General features: G+C 40.5%; 1 protein-coding gene across 1 annotated transcript in view; it reads left to right on the forward strand.

Annotated features, from left to right (window-relative positions):
* The window catches only part of ccbe1 (collagen and calcium binding EGF domains 1), a 60,879-nt gene that overhangs the window by 17,255 nt on the left and 22,769 nt on the right, over positions 1-20,855 (forward strand). The window contains exons 3-7 of the mRNA XM_084046322.1: positions 12,464-12,516; positions 13,459-13,593; positions 14,332-14,469; positions 17,667-17,773; positions 20,621-20,729. Coding sequence (XP_083902448.1) covers positions 12,464-12,516; positions 13,459-13,593; positions 14,332-14,469; positions 17,667-17,773; positions 20,621-20,729 — 542 coding nt within the window. The remainder of the gene's footprint in view (positions 1-12,463; positions 12,517-13,458; positions 13,594-14,331; positions 14,470-17,666; positions 17,774-20,620; positions 20,730-20,855) is intronic.

Raw genomic sequence — 20,855 nt, forward strand, 5'->3', positions numbered from 1 at the left:
ATTTGTTATGTTACACTGATGCTGCAGTTCGGGAAACCATAGAGTTATTCCCTGGTTTTTCTCTTCCTCCAGAACTGGGGATGTTGTGACATTACGTGATGCGTGCGCATGTATGCATGCGTGTGCGTGTGCGTGTGCTTGCGTGTGTGCGTGTGTAAGAGGTGAGATGGGCATGGGTGGATTTACGTAGATTTATGGGTTATACCGACAATTTTTTTTACCCACTGAATATTTTAACTGTGCTCCAAGCTAGTTGTTGCTTTTGGATCCCGTCCTGTTTACGACACACTCTGGAGTCATGGAATGAGGAAGTCATGAGTTGAGAGATGGCAAAGAAGTATTACTCAACTATTCTACTCAAACTGTTACTTCCTGTTATTGGGGTTTTTTGGTCCCCTTTCCCTCTTTTTTTTTTGTTGAAACAATTATCATCAATCAAATGAGTAGATTTCGATGAAGTACATTGCCAGAGCATTCGCTGGACAGAAGCAAAACACACTGCAGTCAGAATGAAAGAAAAAACAGGCAATTAACTGAAGTTATCCAGACACCAGAAGAACCTCGGTCAGGATAAAGTGAACATCACAGTCAGTGACAGTCTCATCCTACAGTAAAGTATTGGGATTACAAACACACTGGTACAGTATTTTAGTGACTTTTTTCTGTGTGCTGAAAAACTGCAGTACGCATGGTTCTAAATAACTGCCATGGTTTGTCTATACAAACCAAAGTAGAAAAGTTAAATGTGATTTAGGTATATGAATGTGCAAGCATTGACAAAAGTGTTGCACATTGCTTGCTAGGGCTTTCACCAACTAGTCGACTAGTCGACTAGTATAACCACTAGTCGACCTTTTTGGTACTAGTCGAATAGTTGAATACTGGGTCAAAAGTATGCCCAATAATAGCCTAATATTGGGCAATAACCCCCTTTTGAGGATCCTTGGAGACGCTGCTGTGCTGCTGTGCCAGAAGCGCTTCCCTTAAAACGGCATAAAAATAAAGGCAGGAGGATAATAATAATAGTAATGGCATTAACCTATTTTTAAATAGGTAAATATCGACTAGTCGACTAGTCGACTACCACAGGGTCAAATTAGTCGACCAATAAAAATCTCTTGTTGTGAAGCACAAATCCATTGTTAATTGTTCGCTGCAGGTGCGTTGCTTACATCGGTGTACTGTAAGGTCAGCCTGCCATGTTTCTACGCTTCTGTAGATTTTAAAACAACCTACATAATTGGCCTAGGGTTTCATTCCCCTTTAAGTAATGTACCAATGAGTAATCTCACTCACATATTCATCTGAAATGGTTCTATGCACAGGGCCAACATCAGAGGTGTACAGTTTTCCCAGGGTGAACTATTGAGCCTGTTGTGTTAGGCACAGATCCAGGAATCTAATTGAAGGAGAACCTTGACACCTATATGCCTCAGTAGAGCACTATGGAGTTGAATCAATTATACACACTCCAGCAGTCGCCCTTAAACATGGCTGAAACCCCTTTTCTCTGCACTATGGGGGATGTGGCGATGGAAATCAACAACCCAAGCCCAATACTTTGTTATAGCGGATAGCGATGAATAGCAAAAATAACGCTGCACGTTGTGAGCTTGTAGATCTGCTATTTTCTTCGCCTTTTAGGAGAGAAGGAGTCAAATCCTTCTGGCTCCAGGAATTCTGAGGAATGTTAGCAAGCTGTTGTGTTTAGTCAGGCTGTTGATCTGGAGACTGTTATGATGAAGATAAACTAAGAACTTACAGTAAGCACAGACACGTTTGCCAATATAACAGAGAGGGGGTGGGGGTGTTGGGACACGATTATCAAACACAAAAAAGCAGCTGCACAAATTTAAACGTAATAATTCATGAGAGTTGATAACATTGTTGATCTTTGACTGTGTCTTCTTCATTTAAAATGAATAGGAAATTAAAAGAAAAATAACTGAGTTTGCTGTTTTGTATATGGAAAAGGAAAGGGGAATTGGCTTGTGTGGAAGTGAGTTTATTTATCATTATCATTACAATATCTCTGAATTGAAAAAAGAGCTATACAGTTGGTGCTAAGAACTTGTTCTATAGCACCCGTACATAGATCAAAAAGTATAGATAGGCCTACTACTTCAGTGTTCACAGCCACCCACTGTATAGCACCTTGCTGAGTGACCTGATGACGTAGATCAGATGCATTCGCATAATGAACAAATGCATCCCATTTCCAAGGAAATTACCATTCTATACATTTATTTCTTTGTGTCTGCTCTAATGTTGCCTATTTAGATTCATCTTGTCATCACTAGACACACACACACACACACACACACACACACACACACACACACACACACACACACACACACACACACACACACACACACACACACACACACACACACACACACACACACACACGCACACACACGCACACACAAATGCAGCACCCACTTTCAAAACGTGTGACCTAATCCAACCAAACACGCGATCACAGCTGACTAAAAGGCTTCTAATTCACTCTCAATCTTCTCCATTTCACAAAGGAAATTGGCAATAAATCCCCCAGGAATTCACCATTTAAATCTTTTGTCTCAAGTCTTCACAAATTACAGAACACGCAACCTGGGTTCAATCTTCGTTTGGTGTATATTTATGCAGTAATTTGATAAATTCTCCAAACAAAGCATTAATGATGATTATAAGTTACTGTACATTCACAGCCATGCATGTCACTGTATACTATCGAGCATGTTCCCCTATAGTTTAATGGCCAAATTGTTTACATGCTATTTATTTAGAACCGCAGGCCATTAAAAGACACTTATTACTGAAACAGAAACATTGCGCTATTCATCTTACTGAGGATTAGTATTGGAATAAGTCACACGTTTCAATGCGGTGTAATTAATCGTTTTGAGTGTAGCAGGTTTTTCTCTCCAACCTGACAAACAGCTCCTCTGGTTTTATGGAATGTAGACATGTTATTGTAAACCACCAGCAGTGATTCTGGACAAATATGCCTCCAATGAGGAGACTGCATGTTGCCTCACAGCTGTGTGTGTGTGTGTGTGTGTGTGTGTGTGTGTGTGTGTGTGTGTGTGTGTGTGTGTGTGTGTGTGTGTGTGTGTGTGTGTGTGTGTGTGTGTGTGTGTGTGTGTGTGTGTGTGTGTGTGTGTGTGTGTGTGTGTGTGTGTGTGTGTGTGTGTGTTACTATACTTGTGAGGGCGGTTGGTGTTTGGGGTTGAGTTTTTATTTAGTTACACGGCAGTGTCGTGCATTGAAAATATCACGTGTGTGTGTGTTTGTGTGAGACCCATCATAGCTTTGTAATTGCAGTCTGTGCTAGAGGGGACATGCTGTGATCAGATGAAGAGGGCCCGTTTAAAAAAAGTATTAAGGTTACACAAGTGTGTGTGTGTGTGCGTGCGTGTGTGCGCGTCCGTGCGCGTGAGCACTTGTACTTTTACTTGGACATATATGTTTGCGTTAGAGTAAATTTTATTTATTTGTGTATTCGATGTTTGTCAGGGGTGGAAGAAGTACCCAGATTTCTTTACTTAAGTAAAAGTAGCTATACCACAACTAAATACTCTGTTACAATTAAAAGGCCTGTATAAAAGTTTTTACTTGAGTAAAGTACAAAATTATTGGCATCAAAATATACTTACTGTACCAAAGTAAAATTACTCACATTTTTCAAAATTTGTCAGACCTTTTGGAAAATAGCAGATCTACAAGCTCAAACCATGTTGCTTTGTGACATGTTGTGAGCTTTCAGATTTGCTAATTTTGAATAGCCAAAAGCATAATTTAAGTGGTTAATGTATTGTAATAATAACCCAAATCTGCAAAGTAACTAGTAACTAAAGTTTTCAAATAATTGTAGTGCAGTCAAAAGTACAAATGACCAGCTCAGTGGCCTTGTGGTTGGAGTGTCTCCCCTGAGATCGGGATGTCTGGGGTTCAATCCCCGGCCGAGTCATACCAAAGACTATAAAAATGTTTCCCAATGACTCCCTGCTTGGCACTAAGCATCAAGGATTGGATTGGATTGGGGATAAGTCCCTGCATCATGTCCAGGGGGTATACTTGTACCAAGCTACAGAAACAGGAGATAGGCTCCTGACTTATGGATAACATGGCTCTGGAACCCAAGGCTACATTATTACTTACATTGGTACAATATTTGCCACTGAGATGCAGTGGATTTGAAGTATACATCTCGAAAGATTTAAGTACTCAATTAAAGTAAAAGTACCCTCAAAACTCTACTCAACTTGAGTAAATATACTTACTTACTTTCAACCAATGTGTGTGTTCTGTCCTACAGGTGTAAAAAAAAAAAAAAATCAGACCTTCAATCTCACAATGTGTTGCATCCGCAACACATTGTGAGCTTGTAGATCAGCTATTTTACGCGCGTGACAGTCGTGACACCGTCGTACAACGAAGTATGAATCGGCCTTAAGACAAGGACAAGCGTAGTCCTCCATGTTTGTTCAGGGGAGGTCTTCTGTTTATAAGGTAATTAGAGTACTTACAGCTAACTGGGTGCAACCAAGGTCAAGCTAATCTGTGTGTGGAGTCCATGGGGCCCCTGTAATATGATCCGGATCACTAACCAAAATTAAATAACCTTTAAATGAACAGGTGGTAAATGACTCACAAATTGACTGTGACTTCCCCTTTACAAGTATAGGCTGTGTAATGTGTTGTGTCCTGTTTGCGGGCTGTAAAAGGCTGTGTGTGTGTGTGTGTGTGTGTGTGTGTGTGTGTGTGTGTGTGTGTGTGTGTGTGTGTGTGTGTGTGTGTGTGTGTGTGTGTGTGTGTGTGTGTGTGTGTGTGCACGCGTGTGCGTGAGTGGTCTTTTTAAGGATTTGAGCACTTATGCCCTTTTTTATAGTTAGTCGTTCATCTGTGTCACACGAAAGTAGCTCTATAAGCTCACAACGCTTTGCATCACGACACGTTGTGAGCTTTTAGATCTGCTATTTGTGCCATTTTTGAACATTTTGAAAATGTTGTTCGCTTAACAGGCCCAAAACAGGGATAAATGTATAGTATTATGCCATTCAGGATTCTTCCACACAGAACTAGATAGACAGGCTTAAATATGTATCTAAAATATATCAAGGCACTGTTCATTCCACAGTTAGTTTTTTGTCGAGGCATCATACACTGCACATTTTTACCACTAGCGTCCCTATTCTCTGCATGTCAAAATAGGTGAACATTCAGCTGACAACATTGTGTCAGCTGAACACTGTGCCACTGTGAGCTTGTAGATTGCCAATTGGTGAAGAGATTTGGTGTAGACGGAAAAAGTGACCTCTGGGGCATTCTGGTCATTGAGGTATTGGTAGTGTTCTAGCAATTCTTTGCTTTATTCTATAGAGGGTATTCATGTTGCACATTTGATTAATATCTAGAGCTGACCCAATGTAAGACAATATACTGTGGGCAAACTGTTTTGATTATTAAAGGTGCAATATTATGTGAATCAATGCCAAGCATTGATGTCAAGGTCTTTGATAATGACAAGGTCATTAGAAAATTGTCATTCTGTAACACACATGCATGCATACACGCACATGCACATACACTCACCGGCAGAGCCTGGAAGTGTATCGTTGGCTGTTAAAATCATTGAATTAATCTTCAGCATCACCATATAGATCCCTCCACTCTGCAAACATTCACCTTGAACAGCAACACAGTTTGACCTTGAATAACCTAAACACACATCATTAAAGAAAGGTCATGTTTGGAACACAAGCAATAATCCTAATCAGCAGCAGCTTGTTAATTGACAGAGAAATCAATGTCAAATTGCTAATAATTTGACCTTTGTGCCTGTCCTCTGAATGTTAAAATGTGTTTTACATCTCTCTAATTTGAACTAATGCAACAGTAATCAAAAGAAAAACTCAATTCTGTTCAGACTTTGTATTGATGTATATATCATTTTGCTAGATTTGCTGTGTCTGTAGTATAGGTGGTTTGTGGTCAGATTTTCTTCATAGGCCAGCGCAACTCTAAAGTAAATATACACAGTAAAAACCTGGAGTGTTCATTGTGTATACACTGAAAGTGTAAAAGTTAATCTTTATGTAACCCTTACAGGTCCATTTTTACACTTTAGAATTTAAATGAAAAGGCCCTCCAAATTTCCCACTCCCAGATAACGAATCATGTATTGGTTAGAGGTTATTTGATTGTTTTACAGCATTGCCCTCAGGTAATCAATCTGAGCTGAGTATTAATCAACCAGAGTCTACATTATGTTGTTTTAACTCATGCTGGTCATATCACCAACATTTATTTTGTTTTTCTTTTTCAAGGATCTGCTTTCATGTCTACAGATGACCTCATACGAATATGTCAGAATGGTAGAGATTAACAGTTTTATACAAAATAATTACTCTTTGTCTTTGCATTGATGAAAAACACAATGTAATGCTTACTTTACACGTCCATACGTTATTATTTCAAATTACTCTTCTGTGTACTTTGAATTCCAGATTTGCTTATGAGATGAGAGACGGGTCGGGAATAAATGGTCTAATGTCATATTGAATATGAGGAGGGCAATGCACCCTTTTGTTTTCCCTCAACCGTAGTAACATTTCTCCGAAAATGAATTTCCACAACAGTTCCGATGTATCCTTTTCTCCGTGAGATACGGTTTCCTGTTTCGTGTGATTCTGGAAGCTAACGTGATCTGTTTGTTTTTTCTTGAGGCCATTCAACTTACCCTGCTTATTTTCTTGGGCTGTTTATTTGCTATAAGTGCTTTTTGCCCTCATGGGGACATGATGAGATGAAACAGTGGGTCACACAGGAAACCATCCTCAATTCAACTCTCTTAGCTTGTCCATTGTTTCTCCTCCAAAGAGGAACAGCGAGTGAGATAGAGAGAGTGGGAGAGAGGAGAGAGAAGAGAGAGAGTACCATGTGACATAGCAGATTCCAAAGACAAACTGGATACCCTGGCCCGGTCACAATGTTTCCCATACTTCACATACAAATGCACATTCACATATACACAGCATAGTGACAATAGTCATTGTTATTCGAGTTTAAGTATGAACTGACTGACTGTGCAGATTGTGTTTAAGCGTGCATGTATCTAATCTTACTTGTTTTTATACGTTCTCCCTGATGTGTACATACAATATAGTACAGATATAGTACATTAAACACAATACTAGTACAGATATAGTACATTAAACACAACACGTCGCATACCGTAAATTCAAGTACATTTCAGTACATACACTGAAGCAGAAATATGCACAAAGTCAAATACACCACCCACTCGAATAAATACTGTATATTCACACACTGGGACAGGCTAGCTGACCAGAGAGTGCACTAACAACATTGTCGCAACATGTCCGGTTTGATTCTGACTGGAGATCTGTTGTATATCCTTCCCCTTCTCTGCCCTCAATTTCCTAATTCTATACTATCCTGTTTAGCTGAAACTAATTTACAGCTATGCCCCAAGGTTGAATATTGAGGGTAATGATGAATGGCAGGCAATTTATCGTCATACCCATAGCCTTCTTTATACATAAAGACAATGATTAAAAAAAAACATTTGATCAACGCTAATTGAATACAAAAAACACACCCAGTGTGAAGTGGGCGGTGTGGTCACAGTGGTCATCACAGTGATGGAAGTGATTCACTTAAAAAAAAACTGTGTTTTTTTTAAGTCCATACTGCTATTCATAGGGCTGCACATGTGTCATGTGTTTCGCTAGCCAATCACAGTCCTGAATTTGCAAAGTCAGCCAATCACATTTCAGCTAGTGGTGATGACACTGGCTGTAATGTGATTGGCTGACTTTACAAAAGTATAGATTTGCATTGACTGTGGAAGGGTTAGCGTTGTAGACTATTGGCCAATCACGGTGCAGGATTGGTCAGTGTCCAAACCTCACTTATAGGGGGCGGTTACACCGCCCCAAAAATCACACCCTGTGTGACGGAAGCGGTGCCTTTGATGATGAGCCCCGTATTGATGTTGTCATCAATATTTGTTTATTGGACAGACACACACCCGGACAGACACACGGACACCCGGACACACGGACCCACAGACAAAGTCAGATATAGAGCAGTTGGCACCGCTAAAAATCACACCCAGTGTGAAGTGGGCGGTGTGGTCATCATCACAGTGGTCATCACAGTGATGGAAGCTCACTTTAAAAAATGTGTTTTTTTTAAGTGCATAGTCCTATTTATAGGTTATTCATTTCATCATAATTTCATCATGTGTCTCGCTAGCCAAGCACAGTGCTGAATGGAGTCAGCGGGGGTGTCCAGGGGCCACCCATTGTGGGGTGTACAATGGGTGGCCAATCACAGTGCAGGGTTAGGGGGGGTACAATGGGTGGCCAATCACAGTGCAGCAAATGTCAATGTCCCAACCTCACATATAGGGGCGGCTACACCGCCCAAAAATTGAATGACAAAATGGTAGTCACACCAGGATTTCCTGACAGTGTGGGTAGAGAGTTGGCTGAGAAGAGGGCAGGTGCTGCTGGCTCTCACACGTGTTGGTATGCAGCTAGTGAGTATGGAAAGTCACTAGCTCCAGTGCCACCGTTGTGGTGATTTAAACTGCACCAACCGTAGCAATTGTGTTTGGTGGCTGATTGTTATCCAGGTCTGACTTATCAAGTTCCTTCCGCAGCGAGGTCACTTGTAGTGACAGTGCAGTTTGCGGTGGCACTTTAGCGCAAGCTAGGGCTGATAACGGTTGTCATCCCTTGGGCTGGTATGACTTATCGCTCTCACTCTCTCAGTCCTTTTATCACTCCCCTCAACCAGGGCAAATAAAGGCTAAACACGCACAATGCTCATGTCCTACTCTCACCTCATGGTGCACCTCCCAAGTGGAGAATTGTTCTACCTCTAGATTAGACACAGTTAAAGGGATGTGAGTGTTGAATGGCATTAGAGACTTATAATCACATTGCTTCAGGTTCAAATCCCCCAGTGGGAAATTGAACTGCAGTGAGGGAAGTCCTTGTAGGCCCAACTCCCAGCTGAGGCAGGAAATATTCAGCTGTGCGTGCACTTGTGTTGGCTAAGAGTACTCGCATTTTGACTGGAATAATGTGAAAGATGAAGTGACTGCAAAAGGCTGTCTTATTATTAGAAGCAGATGAAAGAAACCAGTACCAAATGGTAAGAGGTTTTAATGGTGATCTACTGTCAAGATTGGGCTTAATTAGATTTATTTAGATTTAACTTTATTTACCAAACTTTTGACTTGTGTTTGCTGTTGAGATTAGGCAAGTTCTATTACTTAATTTGATTGATTTAGATATAATTTAATTTACCAAACTTTTGGCTTGTGTTTACTGCCGAGATTAGGCAAATTCTATTGCTTAATTTGACTGATTTAGATAAGGAAAAATAAGGAACAATACTATGTAATTATAAAGGAATAGCTGTCTTGTCCTATGTGTAAATGTCTGTTGCCCTGACTGTAAATGTCTGTAACCTTGATTTCAACATGAGTGAGCTGGTTGGCAGATGTAGAACAGAGAACTACCGTAGTGTACTCCTCTGGGCTTTAATGGCTGATTTATACTTGTTTGCGCGCCGTGTCGCTCACAGAAAATTGCCGATCTACAAGCTAACAACACGTCACGCTGTGACGCATTTTGAGCTTGTAGATCGTTTATTTTCAGTGTGCAACACTGAAGCACAACTAAGCATAGAAACAAACTTGCAATACCAGATTTGGCCACTTAGAAATCAGTGCTTCAAAATTATCCCCCGTCCTGCGGGCTTGCAACTAAGTAGCCCTATACAGTAAATCACCCATAAGGCTATAGAAACACTTACATGCTTTCCTTTCCTTTTAATCCAGTAATAGACCACACAATACAGAGGGGGCACATGTGCGTGCAATGTGTGTGTGTGTGTGTGTGTGTGTGTGTGTGTGTGTGTGTGTGTGTGTGTGTGTGTGTGTGTGTGTGTGTGTGGGTGTGGGTGGGTGGGTGTGTGTGTGGGTGGGTGGGTGTGTAGGAATATCCCTATCACCGTAACCACACCTGAATCTAAGCTTTAAAGCTTACAGTGCATTCTGTTCTATAGGACCACCATCAAAGCCTGTATTGCTACAATGTGACTTCATGGAGGTAATTGGATTTTTCTTTTCCTTTTTCTTTTTATCACCTCCTAGTGTAAGGCAACACCTGGTAGCACTTTCCCCAGACGTGTGAGCCAGAGATGAATAGCTTATGATGCAGTATTATTTTGACTTGAGTCATAAATATAGTCATTCCTGCATAGCGATATAATGAGGACTTGTGGTTTCTGTTGTTCACTCATGTCTGGCACCGATAGATTATTTCACCAATGTGTTCCTTTTGAGCTGGAAAGAATACGACTTGAAGTAGTGATGCAATCCATCTATGAATTCCACAAATCGCTGCGTGTGTTTGTATGGCTGTCCTTTGTGTGTCTTGAGAACCGGCCAATACATTTGTAGAGTGTATTGCTGTTGTCGCAAGGGAGTGCAGTGTCGAGTGTGAAGTCAGCAATGGTGGAAAAAGTACTCAAATTTTTTACTTAAGTAAAAGTATCAACACTGCAATGTAGAAATACTCTGTTACAAGTAAAAGTCCGGAATCCAAAATTTACTTGAGTAAAAGTACAAAAGTATTGGTATCAAAATGTAATCAAAGTAGCAAAAGTAGAAAGTAGTCATTATGCAGGATGTCCCATTTCACAAGTTTTCAAATGTATAAAATGTATACAAATGGCCAAAATGTATGAAGGGCTGAAGTGGTTAATGTGTGTTATGTAATAATAATCTAAATCTGCAAAGTAACTAGTAACTAAAGTTTTCAAATAATTGTAGTGGAGTAAAAGTACAATATTTGCCTCTGATAGGTAGTGGAGTAGAAGTAAAATACTATAGTAACCGCTGGAAGTCAGTTGGATCAGCGGTTCTCCAGAACCTGCGTGTGTAGGGTTGCCAATCATCTAAACTTAGTGAACTGGAGTAGAGTTGTCTCTGTATTTGGACCGTTTTTTCCCTTTACACAAATATCTTTGCCAAAAATAGCCGATCTACAAGCTCACAACATGTTTGACACAATGGACCCATAAGAGTCCATTTGGTTCAATCTGTACACTCTCAGAGTTATGGGGCTCCGTGACCTAATGCATACCAAACTGAAATTTAAATTTAGAATTTAGAAAAAGTTTGAGAACCACTATAATAATGCAGAGCAAACAGGTGAGGTGAAGTAAGGACACGAGACAGTAAGACAGGACCAAAACAAATGGAAGCAAAAGAGTGGAGAAAAGAGAGAGTCAATGTTAAGCCAGTGTTTGAGTGAGTCAACTGTTCAGAAGAATGGAGAGCCAACACATCCACCAACATGTGCCTCCATGGGGGGATTGTTGCTGACTGTAATTCAATGGAGTGACCTCAGATGAGAACCAACACAACTGTGTGTGTGTGTGTGTGTGTGTGTGTGTGTGTGTGTGTGTGTGTGTGTGTGTGTGTGTGTGTGTGTGTGTGTGTGTGTGTGTGTGTGTGTGTGTGTGTGTGTGTGTGTGTGTGTGTGTGTGTGTGTGTGTGTGTGTGTGTGTGTGTGTGTGTGTGTGTGTGTGTGTGTGCGTGCGTGCGTGCGTGCGTGCGTGCGTGCGTGCGTGCGTGCTACTATATTTCTGAGGGCTTCTTTTCTATAGTTTGTATGAACTCTGCCATCCACTTGACTTAAGTGTATTATTTGTATAGTTATAGTTATAGTGGTCAATATGAATGGCCCTTAAAAGTCCCCACAAGTATATGAATTCATCATTTGAGAAATAGATGTTGTGAGAAATAGACCGTTGTGTTGTCAATTTGGATTAGGATTAGGTTTGGTTTAGGGTTTGGAGTTAGATTTATGCCTGATTTATACTTAGTTGTGTGCCGGTGTCGCGCAGCAAAAATAGACGATCTATAAGCTCACAATGCATTGCAATGCGTTGTGAGCTTGTAAACGGGAAGTCGGCTATAGTGCACGACACCGGCGCACAAATAAGTACAACTCAACCTTTAGGGTTAGGGTTCAATTGCCAATATAAGTGGTCAAATGGTAGTTATAAAATTGGCATGCTAAAGTTTCGATGTCCTCAAAAGTATAGTAATAGTAGTTTGTGTGCGTGCGTACATTTGTGTGTGCATGTGTGCATTTGTGTGTGCGTGTGTGTGGGCGTTGCCAGGTCTGAAGTCTGGCCACAGCCAGCTTTGTGGAGATGGTTCAGACATTAAAATGGAAAAGCAGTAAAACAGATCCATGTTGGATTAAGAATGACCAGATGAACCGTAGTCGTATGAGATGCTTGCTAATTTGGCCCTATAAAAAGTATATTTTACGGGTGAAGTGTGTGCCTTTTAAAGTGTTCAAGGTATGTTGTGTATCATTGTCAATCTTATCTTTTACAGGAAGAAGTGCTGTGAAGGCTTTAAGTTTGTGCTGGGCCAGTGCATTCCTGAAGGTACTGAAACCTTTTCCAAAACGTTTGGACGTCTGTCTCGTGCAGTCGCTCGTGATATTTACTGGAACGCTCTCTCTCATCTTATCCCGTTGGGTTTCCCTCACTGAGCCCCCTAGAAATGTTCAATTGACTTTGTGTTGTTTTAACCTCACTGAATAAGTGTAACACCAAGGAACACATGCCAGCACATTCTTTATTAGCAAACTCAAACAAGTGTTTGATTAGTGTGGGATTTATATATTGTTACCAGAGGCTGATTCAACAATATAGGCTTGATTCCAAATAATGTCTAATTACCCCATGGCAATCTTTGCATGATATGACATTATGTTGAAAGTATATCATTTAAACATTATGACCAGTCAGTATAACAACACACATGGTGTTTTCATATTAGTAATGAACATATTGTTTCTCTGTGAACCACTTCGCACTATATACTATGTACGTCAAATAGCAAAAATAGCCAATCTACAAGCTCAATGTTTTGCGATGTGACACGTTGTGAGCTTGTAGATCGACTATTTTTGAAATTCTTCAAAATGTTGTAAACTAAGTATCATTGATTTAACAATGCCTGTATCTTTGTCGGTACTACGTGACATACTGATACTGTATGTACAGTAAAATGAATAATATGTAATTATGTAGACAGCTCCTCATGCAGCATCTGTACAAGTCAAATGATGAGGTTAGTTGATGATGAGAAACATTGATTTTACTCTGAGAGCCCACCTGTCTTCTTTATATTTACAATAGTCGTTTTCAACATTTTCATGTCAAGGATTCCCAAATTGCATTTTCCAAAAGTTGCAGATTAACAAACTTGATGCGACACGTTGTGAGCTTGTGGCTCAGCTATTTTAAACCCCCCCAAGGACCCCCGGACCCCACTTTGAGAACCCCTGGTTTACAATGTCCCCATTGCCCATCTCCCTGCAGACTATGACGTGTGCGCTGGCGCCCCCTGTGAGCAGCAGTGCACAGATCATTTTGGTCGAGTCGTGTGCACCTGTTACAATGGCTACCGCTATGACCGCGAGCGCCACAGGAACCGGGAGAAGCCTTATTGTCTGGGTGAGTGACACTGACACAGCTCCATTATGCTGAGGATACTGTATACTGTCAACACCTGTACCTTAATGATGCAGGTGTTTTAAAGGTGCTGTAAATGACTGTTCAAATGAAGTGTTAAATCGATCTATATTCCGATAAAATAATTGCTATAGACTGTCTGTAGACTCTGTACAGTAACACGGGTCTCCCTGTCTCTCCACCTCCTATTAAACAATAAACATAAAATACATTTTCAGGTCGGGATACCAATTTCAGTTACTGAACAAACACTCTATAGCAAAATTATCCGAATTTAGAGCGTTAACATTTTAGCAAAAACGTTTAGTTTTAACCGAAGAATATCACTAACAGCAATATTAATGGCATTTTCTATAAATTACATTTTACGATATATCACAACTTGTAAGCTCTCGATATACAGAATCAATGAAGTTTAGGATATTCTTTCGGTTTGTTCTTATTTTAGTGCCATTTAAATGCTATATTGCCCGTATTTAACCACTTACAGTAAGCCCTTGATGTACGACAAGGGCAAAACAGCTGATCTGCAAGCTCACAATGCGTTGCTTTGCGACACGTTGTGTGGTAGATCTGCTATTTTTGCTAATGTTTTTTTGTTTTTGTTATGTACGATTGTTTTTCATATTTGAACAAAGACACTATCATGCTACTGATCATTTCAAATGCAATTCACACACAGGTTGTCATTTTCTTTACTTATTTATTTATCCATTGCAGATGTTGATGAGTGTGAAAACAAAAACGGCAGCATATGTTCTCAGACCTGCATTAACACCGTGGGGAGCTACAGCTGCGAGTGTGAGAAAGGTTACTTCCTGGAAGAAGACGGTAAATCCTGCACCAAAGGACAGACAGGTGAGCGTAGCTTATAGAAGTGACCACACGTTATTGCCTTGTGTGCGTGTGTGCGTGAATGCGTGCATGTGATTATTCTATCGATTACTTTTAATTACACTTAAAAAGAATATTTATCAACTAAATTCTAATTTAGTTTTTTATAATCGACTTAAGCCCTATTTTATACTTTGTCATACAACGATGTTGTGCAAAATGACCGTAAATAGCTAGATCTACTAACCCACGATGCAGCACATCGTGCAGCATTATGTGCTTGTGGATCAGATATTTTCTGTATGATTACTTTGATTACCTAATCAATTGCACCCCCTCATTGCCATCACACTGGCACTATCACTTAATGTATTATGTCTGGGAATATATTCCATTCCCATTTAATCTGACCCCTGCTGCTAAGCGATGTCTGCACAAAAGACTAAGGTACTCTGCCTAAGTTATTTCTATTTTATGTATATTTAATATTGCTGTTTTATGATTTGACACTTTCCTTTTCTCATGATTATCTTTAAAAACTCCAATTTGTGAAATTTGAATTGGAGAGAGAAAGATGGAGAGACAGAGAGAGAGAGGGAAAGATGGAGAGAGAGAGAGACGGAGAGATGTGGAGAGAGGGAGATGGAGAAAGGGGGGGGAGACAGAGGGAGAGAGAGACAGAGAGATGTGGAGAGAGAGAGAGAGAGCGAGGGAGATGGAGAGAGAGGGGGAAGAGAGAGAGAGAGAGAAAGTGAGAGAGAGAGTGCGTTTCAAGCATGGACACCTGGTAGTCATTACACCTAGCAGCTCCTTGTACATGTCAGAATGTCTCCCTCGCTCAAACACTGCCCCTTGACTCCCAGTCTGTTTGGATTTGCTTGATGCATTTGAGGCTAACATCACAAATGGATGAAGGGATGAGAAAGAGTCCGGCCCCAGATTCGGTTGCAAATGGAGCGGTCATGGCGAGTCATGGGCTGCAGATTTGCAACTTCCTCCCATGAGCTTGTCTTCCATTACTCAGATAGAAAAAGGCCTTTTACTAACAGCAGTTCTTAAGCCTAATTTATGCTCCGCTGTACGACGGTGTCGCTCGACGGTGTCGCTCGACGGTGTCGCGCACCGGAAATAGACGACCTACAAGCTCTCAGCATGTCGCACTTGCAACTTGTTGAGAGCTTGTAGGTCGTATAATTTTCAGCACGTTAGACTGTCGTACGACAAGCTATAAATCAGGCTTTACTCTAGGAACGAGGTGCTACGGTACACACTCAACCCCCCCTGCTGTGTGTCCCACTGCTGAGACAACATACTGGAGAAAAATACTGTCCAGAAGCTCTCAGACATCCATTACATTTATATATTTATACATTAAGTCACTTTCTACCCCAGCCCAGACACAAAATAAAACAAGACAGAGTCTAATAACAGTGGGGCTTTCCTGTGAAGTCTGTAACTATGGATAAGAAATTACTGCATGTGTTTACGTGCCAAAATATAAGATCTTAAAATGTAAATTGAAAACATTTCATCAGTTTTACTGCAGATGGACAATATATTTCCTTGGTCCCTTTACATCGAGTTACAGTGAGATGCATACAGTGTATATCTTGAACAAATGATGAGCTAAGATGCTTTTGTGGTAATGTTGCTTAGCTGTGGCTGGTGTTGCAGCGCCAGCTGAGCTGTGTAGTTTGTGGCGTAACAGGCTCAATAGCAGGGGATAGACGACAGCAGGTTTTCATTCAATGTTGTCTTCATTTCTGCACAGCACTAGCCTACATTCACCTGCTTTCCTTGCTTTTAGGTAATAGCAGAAATGTGCGTGCGTGAACGCGTGAGTGGATGGCTGATAAGGTACGATAACAAATGACATGTATGACTGAAACGTCACGTCCATTCAGTTCCATTTGAAGCGAGCAAAGGGTTGGAGCATCTACTTGTGACACGCAGTTGCGTGGAGTTTTGACGTGTCATGGTTACTTTAAAAAAAGTGTCCGAAGTATGGCTCGAGGGAACTATGTTGATCTTTCTTTTTTATATAAAGCTGATATTTTCATTTGAAGATATTTGACTGAAATGTTTTCAGTTAAGTTCATTCTTCACTTTTCCCAAATTAGGTAAGGGTGTGTGATTTAAGCTCTGCTGTTCCAGGGTTAATTGATTGGTAGGTGTTTCCGATTGTATTAGTCTAGTCTCTGACACATTTACTAGACCTGTCTCCTGTACAAGCCTAGGATGTTCAGTGACCTAGAACAGTGGGGTTCAGGTAACCACAATGTTACAGTGGTTCAGCTGTAAGTCACTCTTCAGCTATAAAGCCAGTTAACTTTTAGTGATAGGCTAGCAGGACTCAAGGGTTTGGATTTTAATATTTTTTTAAGCTGCCGATCATTCAGCTGCTATAGAATGTCATCATATTAGTCCTGGTGGTGCTCTGTTTTCAATTATTGAAGACATGAAATTAAACCTCACTAATTGTAAACAAATCACAGTTGTTTTCTGCTCTCGTTGCAACGTTTGCTATTTCAGGCAATTCATTGTATTGATATTATTATTGTATATCATCATTACTGACTTCTAATAGTGTTTACCAAGGTCCTGGTTACTGGAAAAGGTTCCGTAATAATATACCATGGGTAGTATATTTTATTTATTGCATTAGTTTTAAGTATATTGTTTACATCTTGAAAAAGTGTTTTATTTATTGTACATCACTGTCACTCATGTGTTCGGACATGTATTTGTTATTTGTATAAGGGCCATGAAGAAATAAGTCCTGGACTTTATTGTGTATATGTTATTGCTTTTGAAATAAACAAAACTGATCTAAACTAAACTAGACACCACAACGTGATGATATTAACAACAGTGTTGTGCTCTTGTTGCAATGTTTGCTTTTCATTTCACATTACACAAGATCTACATGTAACTCATTTTTAAATCTACAGACAGTAACACGTGCACACGCACACACGCACGCACACACGCGCGCGCGCGCACACACACACACACACACACACACACACACACACACACACACACACACACACACACACACACACACACACACACACACACACACACACACACACACACACACACACACACACACACACACACACACACACACACATATACACACACACACACACACACACACACACACACACACAGGGTGATGTGTGAATAAACATGGGTGGTTCTTCCCCTCCCGGCAGCTCGTCTCTTTGAGAAGTCTGACAATGTGATGAACACTGGATCCTGCTCAGCCACCTGTGAGGATTTTCACCAGATCAAGATGTCTGTCATGCAGCTCAAACAAAAGGTATTGATAACAAAATAAACAAACAAAGTGCTCACCTGTCCATCTGAAAAATGCTAAATTTACTGCATGAAACTGTACTTTAATTGTGTGTACCCGTTGACAACTACTTTGTCATACAGTAATTTCTCTTGGCACAGTTCTAACTATTATGTGGTTATATTACATGATCCCAGAGGGTGAATATTAAACACATCTGCAAGGTCTGGGACTGTTTTGTTTATTTAATACTGTACCACCAAGAGCTTTCCAAACAAGGCGTTGCCCAAAGAATCTACACTTGCCAATATTTCACACACACAACATCGGGCAGGTATTTACAACTCTCTTCAGATGCATTAGATCACTTTATTGTCTGATAAAAGAAATCCAGAAATAGTTTGTACTGTAGTTAGTTCATTGGTGCCTTTGGTCTGTAGGTGTGAATTGCCTGCAGATCTGTGTGAAACTGAGCAATGTGGTAACATTTTGTCACTGTCGGGTGGAAACCTTGTATCTCCATATCTCTTTTTTTAAATTTTATTAATACCCTACTACTGCTACTACTAAAAAAATTAGTGAACACATCATTACTCGTTGTGAGCTTGTAAATCGCTATTTTCATTATGTTTTAGAATTCTGAAAGTGAACGTGAAAGGGGTTAAGTCTGTGACTAAATAACAACTACGTTGGATCCATTGGAACAACAGGTTATTTTTTTCCATTTCCTCAAAAGTAAAGGTTTTGGTACATACAAGGTTTCCACCTTGCAGCGACGATTTCCCCCTGTGTATTCGCAGGCTTAACTTTCCAAATGTGTCCTGTCAACGGCAGCTCTCAGCACCCTGGCCTGTAACAAATGATATATCACTTGCAGCTGTGTGGTCTACCAGCTCTTTGAGGCGATATGTACCTTTTGTTTTCTTAATGTCATGACATTAAGAAAACGATCTTGCAATATGTATTTGGATCTGCTCTGTAAGAATGCTGATGAGTGTGGTTGGTTGGATAGGTATATGGTGTTTGTTACATACGATATAGCTGGATGAGATTTTGTAACAACATACAGTACAACACATAGCCGATTGTGTTGTGGGTTCGTATGTAGATTTGCTATTTTTCTAAATTTTGACGAAAGGGGAATGCTAGGTTAAAAGGTTCATCGTTAATTCAGCCAAGCAATCATATTCTTATAGCAATTTTTTTTTTGATAAATTGAATACTGTATTAGTCAGAAATGTAAACAGCATGAGGTACATGAGGATAACACAAAAAAGTCCTGGGGACATGTTTCCATTGTGGGCCTATGTATTCAATTCATCAGCATAGCATAAAAAATAACACAAGAAATTAATCGTAAATAGCACAACCTGCATGCTTTATCAGAGCTGGAACTGGTTTAGAGAAGGAGACACATGTGAAGGTGGAAAATGAAATGTAGGAGATTATATAGTTTTGCATGAGCGATTTTTGTAGCAAGTTGGGAGAGAATTGGGCCACTCCTGTGGGCGGGGGTTTATTAGAAAAGTTTGGGTTCCAAAAGGGGACGGCTCTCTGATTGAGTTGGAAGATGTCACAGAACATTAAAGTGCATTCCTTGATTGCAGACAATTTACTATTGCTGATGGAACTGCAGAGAAAAAGGACTAAAAGGATTTGTCCCTCAATTCAGGATGACTCGTGTGTGTGTGTGCACACACACACACACACGTGCGAGTGTGTATGATGTGCGCACGCTTTCCAGATGCCAATGATGGTGTACAAAGATCAAAGATGTTTTTTCAATCCCACTTAAAGCCCTTTTCATTAGCATATAGAGAGTTTCCTGATATTCCAGCTGCTTGAATTACAATTACTAGTCTGCTGCATGTGGAAGATCAACTTTAATCGCATGGCACACTTCACTTGAAGCTGGTCTTTGAATATATAATTTTTGTGCCTCTGCCAGCGGACAGCCACGGTCGGAGGGATTATTTTTCCGGGTTGTTCCTATGACTGCAGGTCTGTGCGTACATATGTACAGTACGTCTGTCCGTCCATCCCAACCTCATGAGCATGATATGTCAGGAACGCCTTGAGGGAATTTCATGGCATTTGGCACATAAGCCTACTTGGACTCAAGGATGAACTGATTAGAAGTACTGTAGGTGGTCAACGATCAAATGTCACCGTGACCTCACAAACACGTTCATTACATTCTTTCAAAGACTGCACTACATAAACTATGAGTCTGGACATACATGGATGTTATTGTAAACTGCAATTGGTTGGCAGAGGCATGCAACCACAAAGCTGTCATTCTACGTTCATCCTGTATGACCCTAATACTGTAACATTTACAAGCAGCCGACAACGTGCATGCTCAGCATTCTCTAGAATAGGGACGTCCGGGTGGCACAGGGGTAAAGTACCTGCTCACCACCGTGGAGACTTGGACTTAATTCCTGCACAGTGCCTCCGGCTTGGCCATGTTCACGGGTTGGGAAGCTGGCAGGGGTGCCCGTTCAGCAGGGAGTGGAATTGGGAGAGGAGTGATAGCATGTTCCTTCACTTTTATTACACCCTCACGGTGAAACTGCTCACTGTCAGGTGAATAGAAGCGGCTGGTGACTCCATGTGTATCAGGAGAGACACCCTCCCCAAGACCAATCAGTAGGTGTTGACCGTGACTGGGACAGTGACAGTATAATTGGAATAATAAATACATTGATCAAAAACATCTGATTAGAATGCCTTATTGAGTTGGTTGGTTGAGTTATAAAGTTTACAATTATGTAAACGTTTTCCACCAAGCACAATAAGATTGATTGATTTATTTTATTTTATTTTATTTTATCAGCTCATTCATTCATCTATACATTCCTATTTCAGATCACTATGCTTCCAAACAATCCTGAGGTCCACGAGCAGATGACCAATGACAAAATGTTCACTTCACACTCATTCTTACCAAGAACCCCTGGTCTGACTGGCCCACCAGGTAAAACACAATTTATAGTATGTTTGGCTACCAGCGCAGTTGTAATAGAATAGCAATAGAAATATTTTAAATGCGTCCATTTGGAAAGAGTTGAAACAGAATGACTGAACTGCACCCAGAGAGAGC

The sequence above is a fragment of the Gymnoscopelus microlampas genome (genome assembly GCF_963454915.1).
Source record: "Gymnoscopelus microlampas genome assembly, chromosome: 21".
In the NCBI taxonomy this organism is placed as follows: Eukaryota; Metazoa; Chordata; class Actinopteri; order Myctophiformes; family Myctophidae; genus Gymnoscopelus; species Gymnoscopelus microlampas.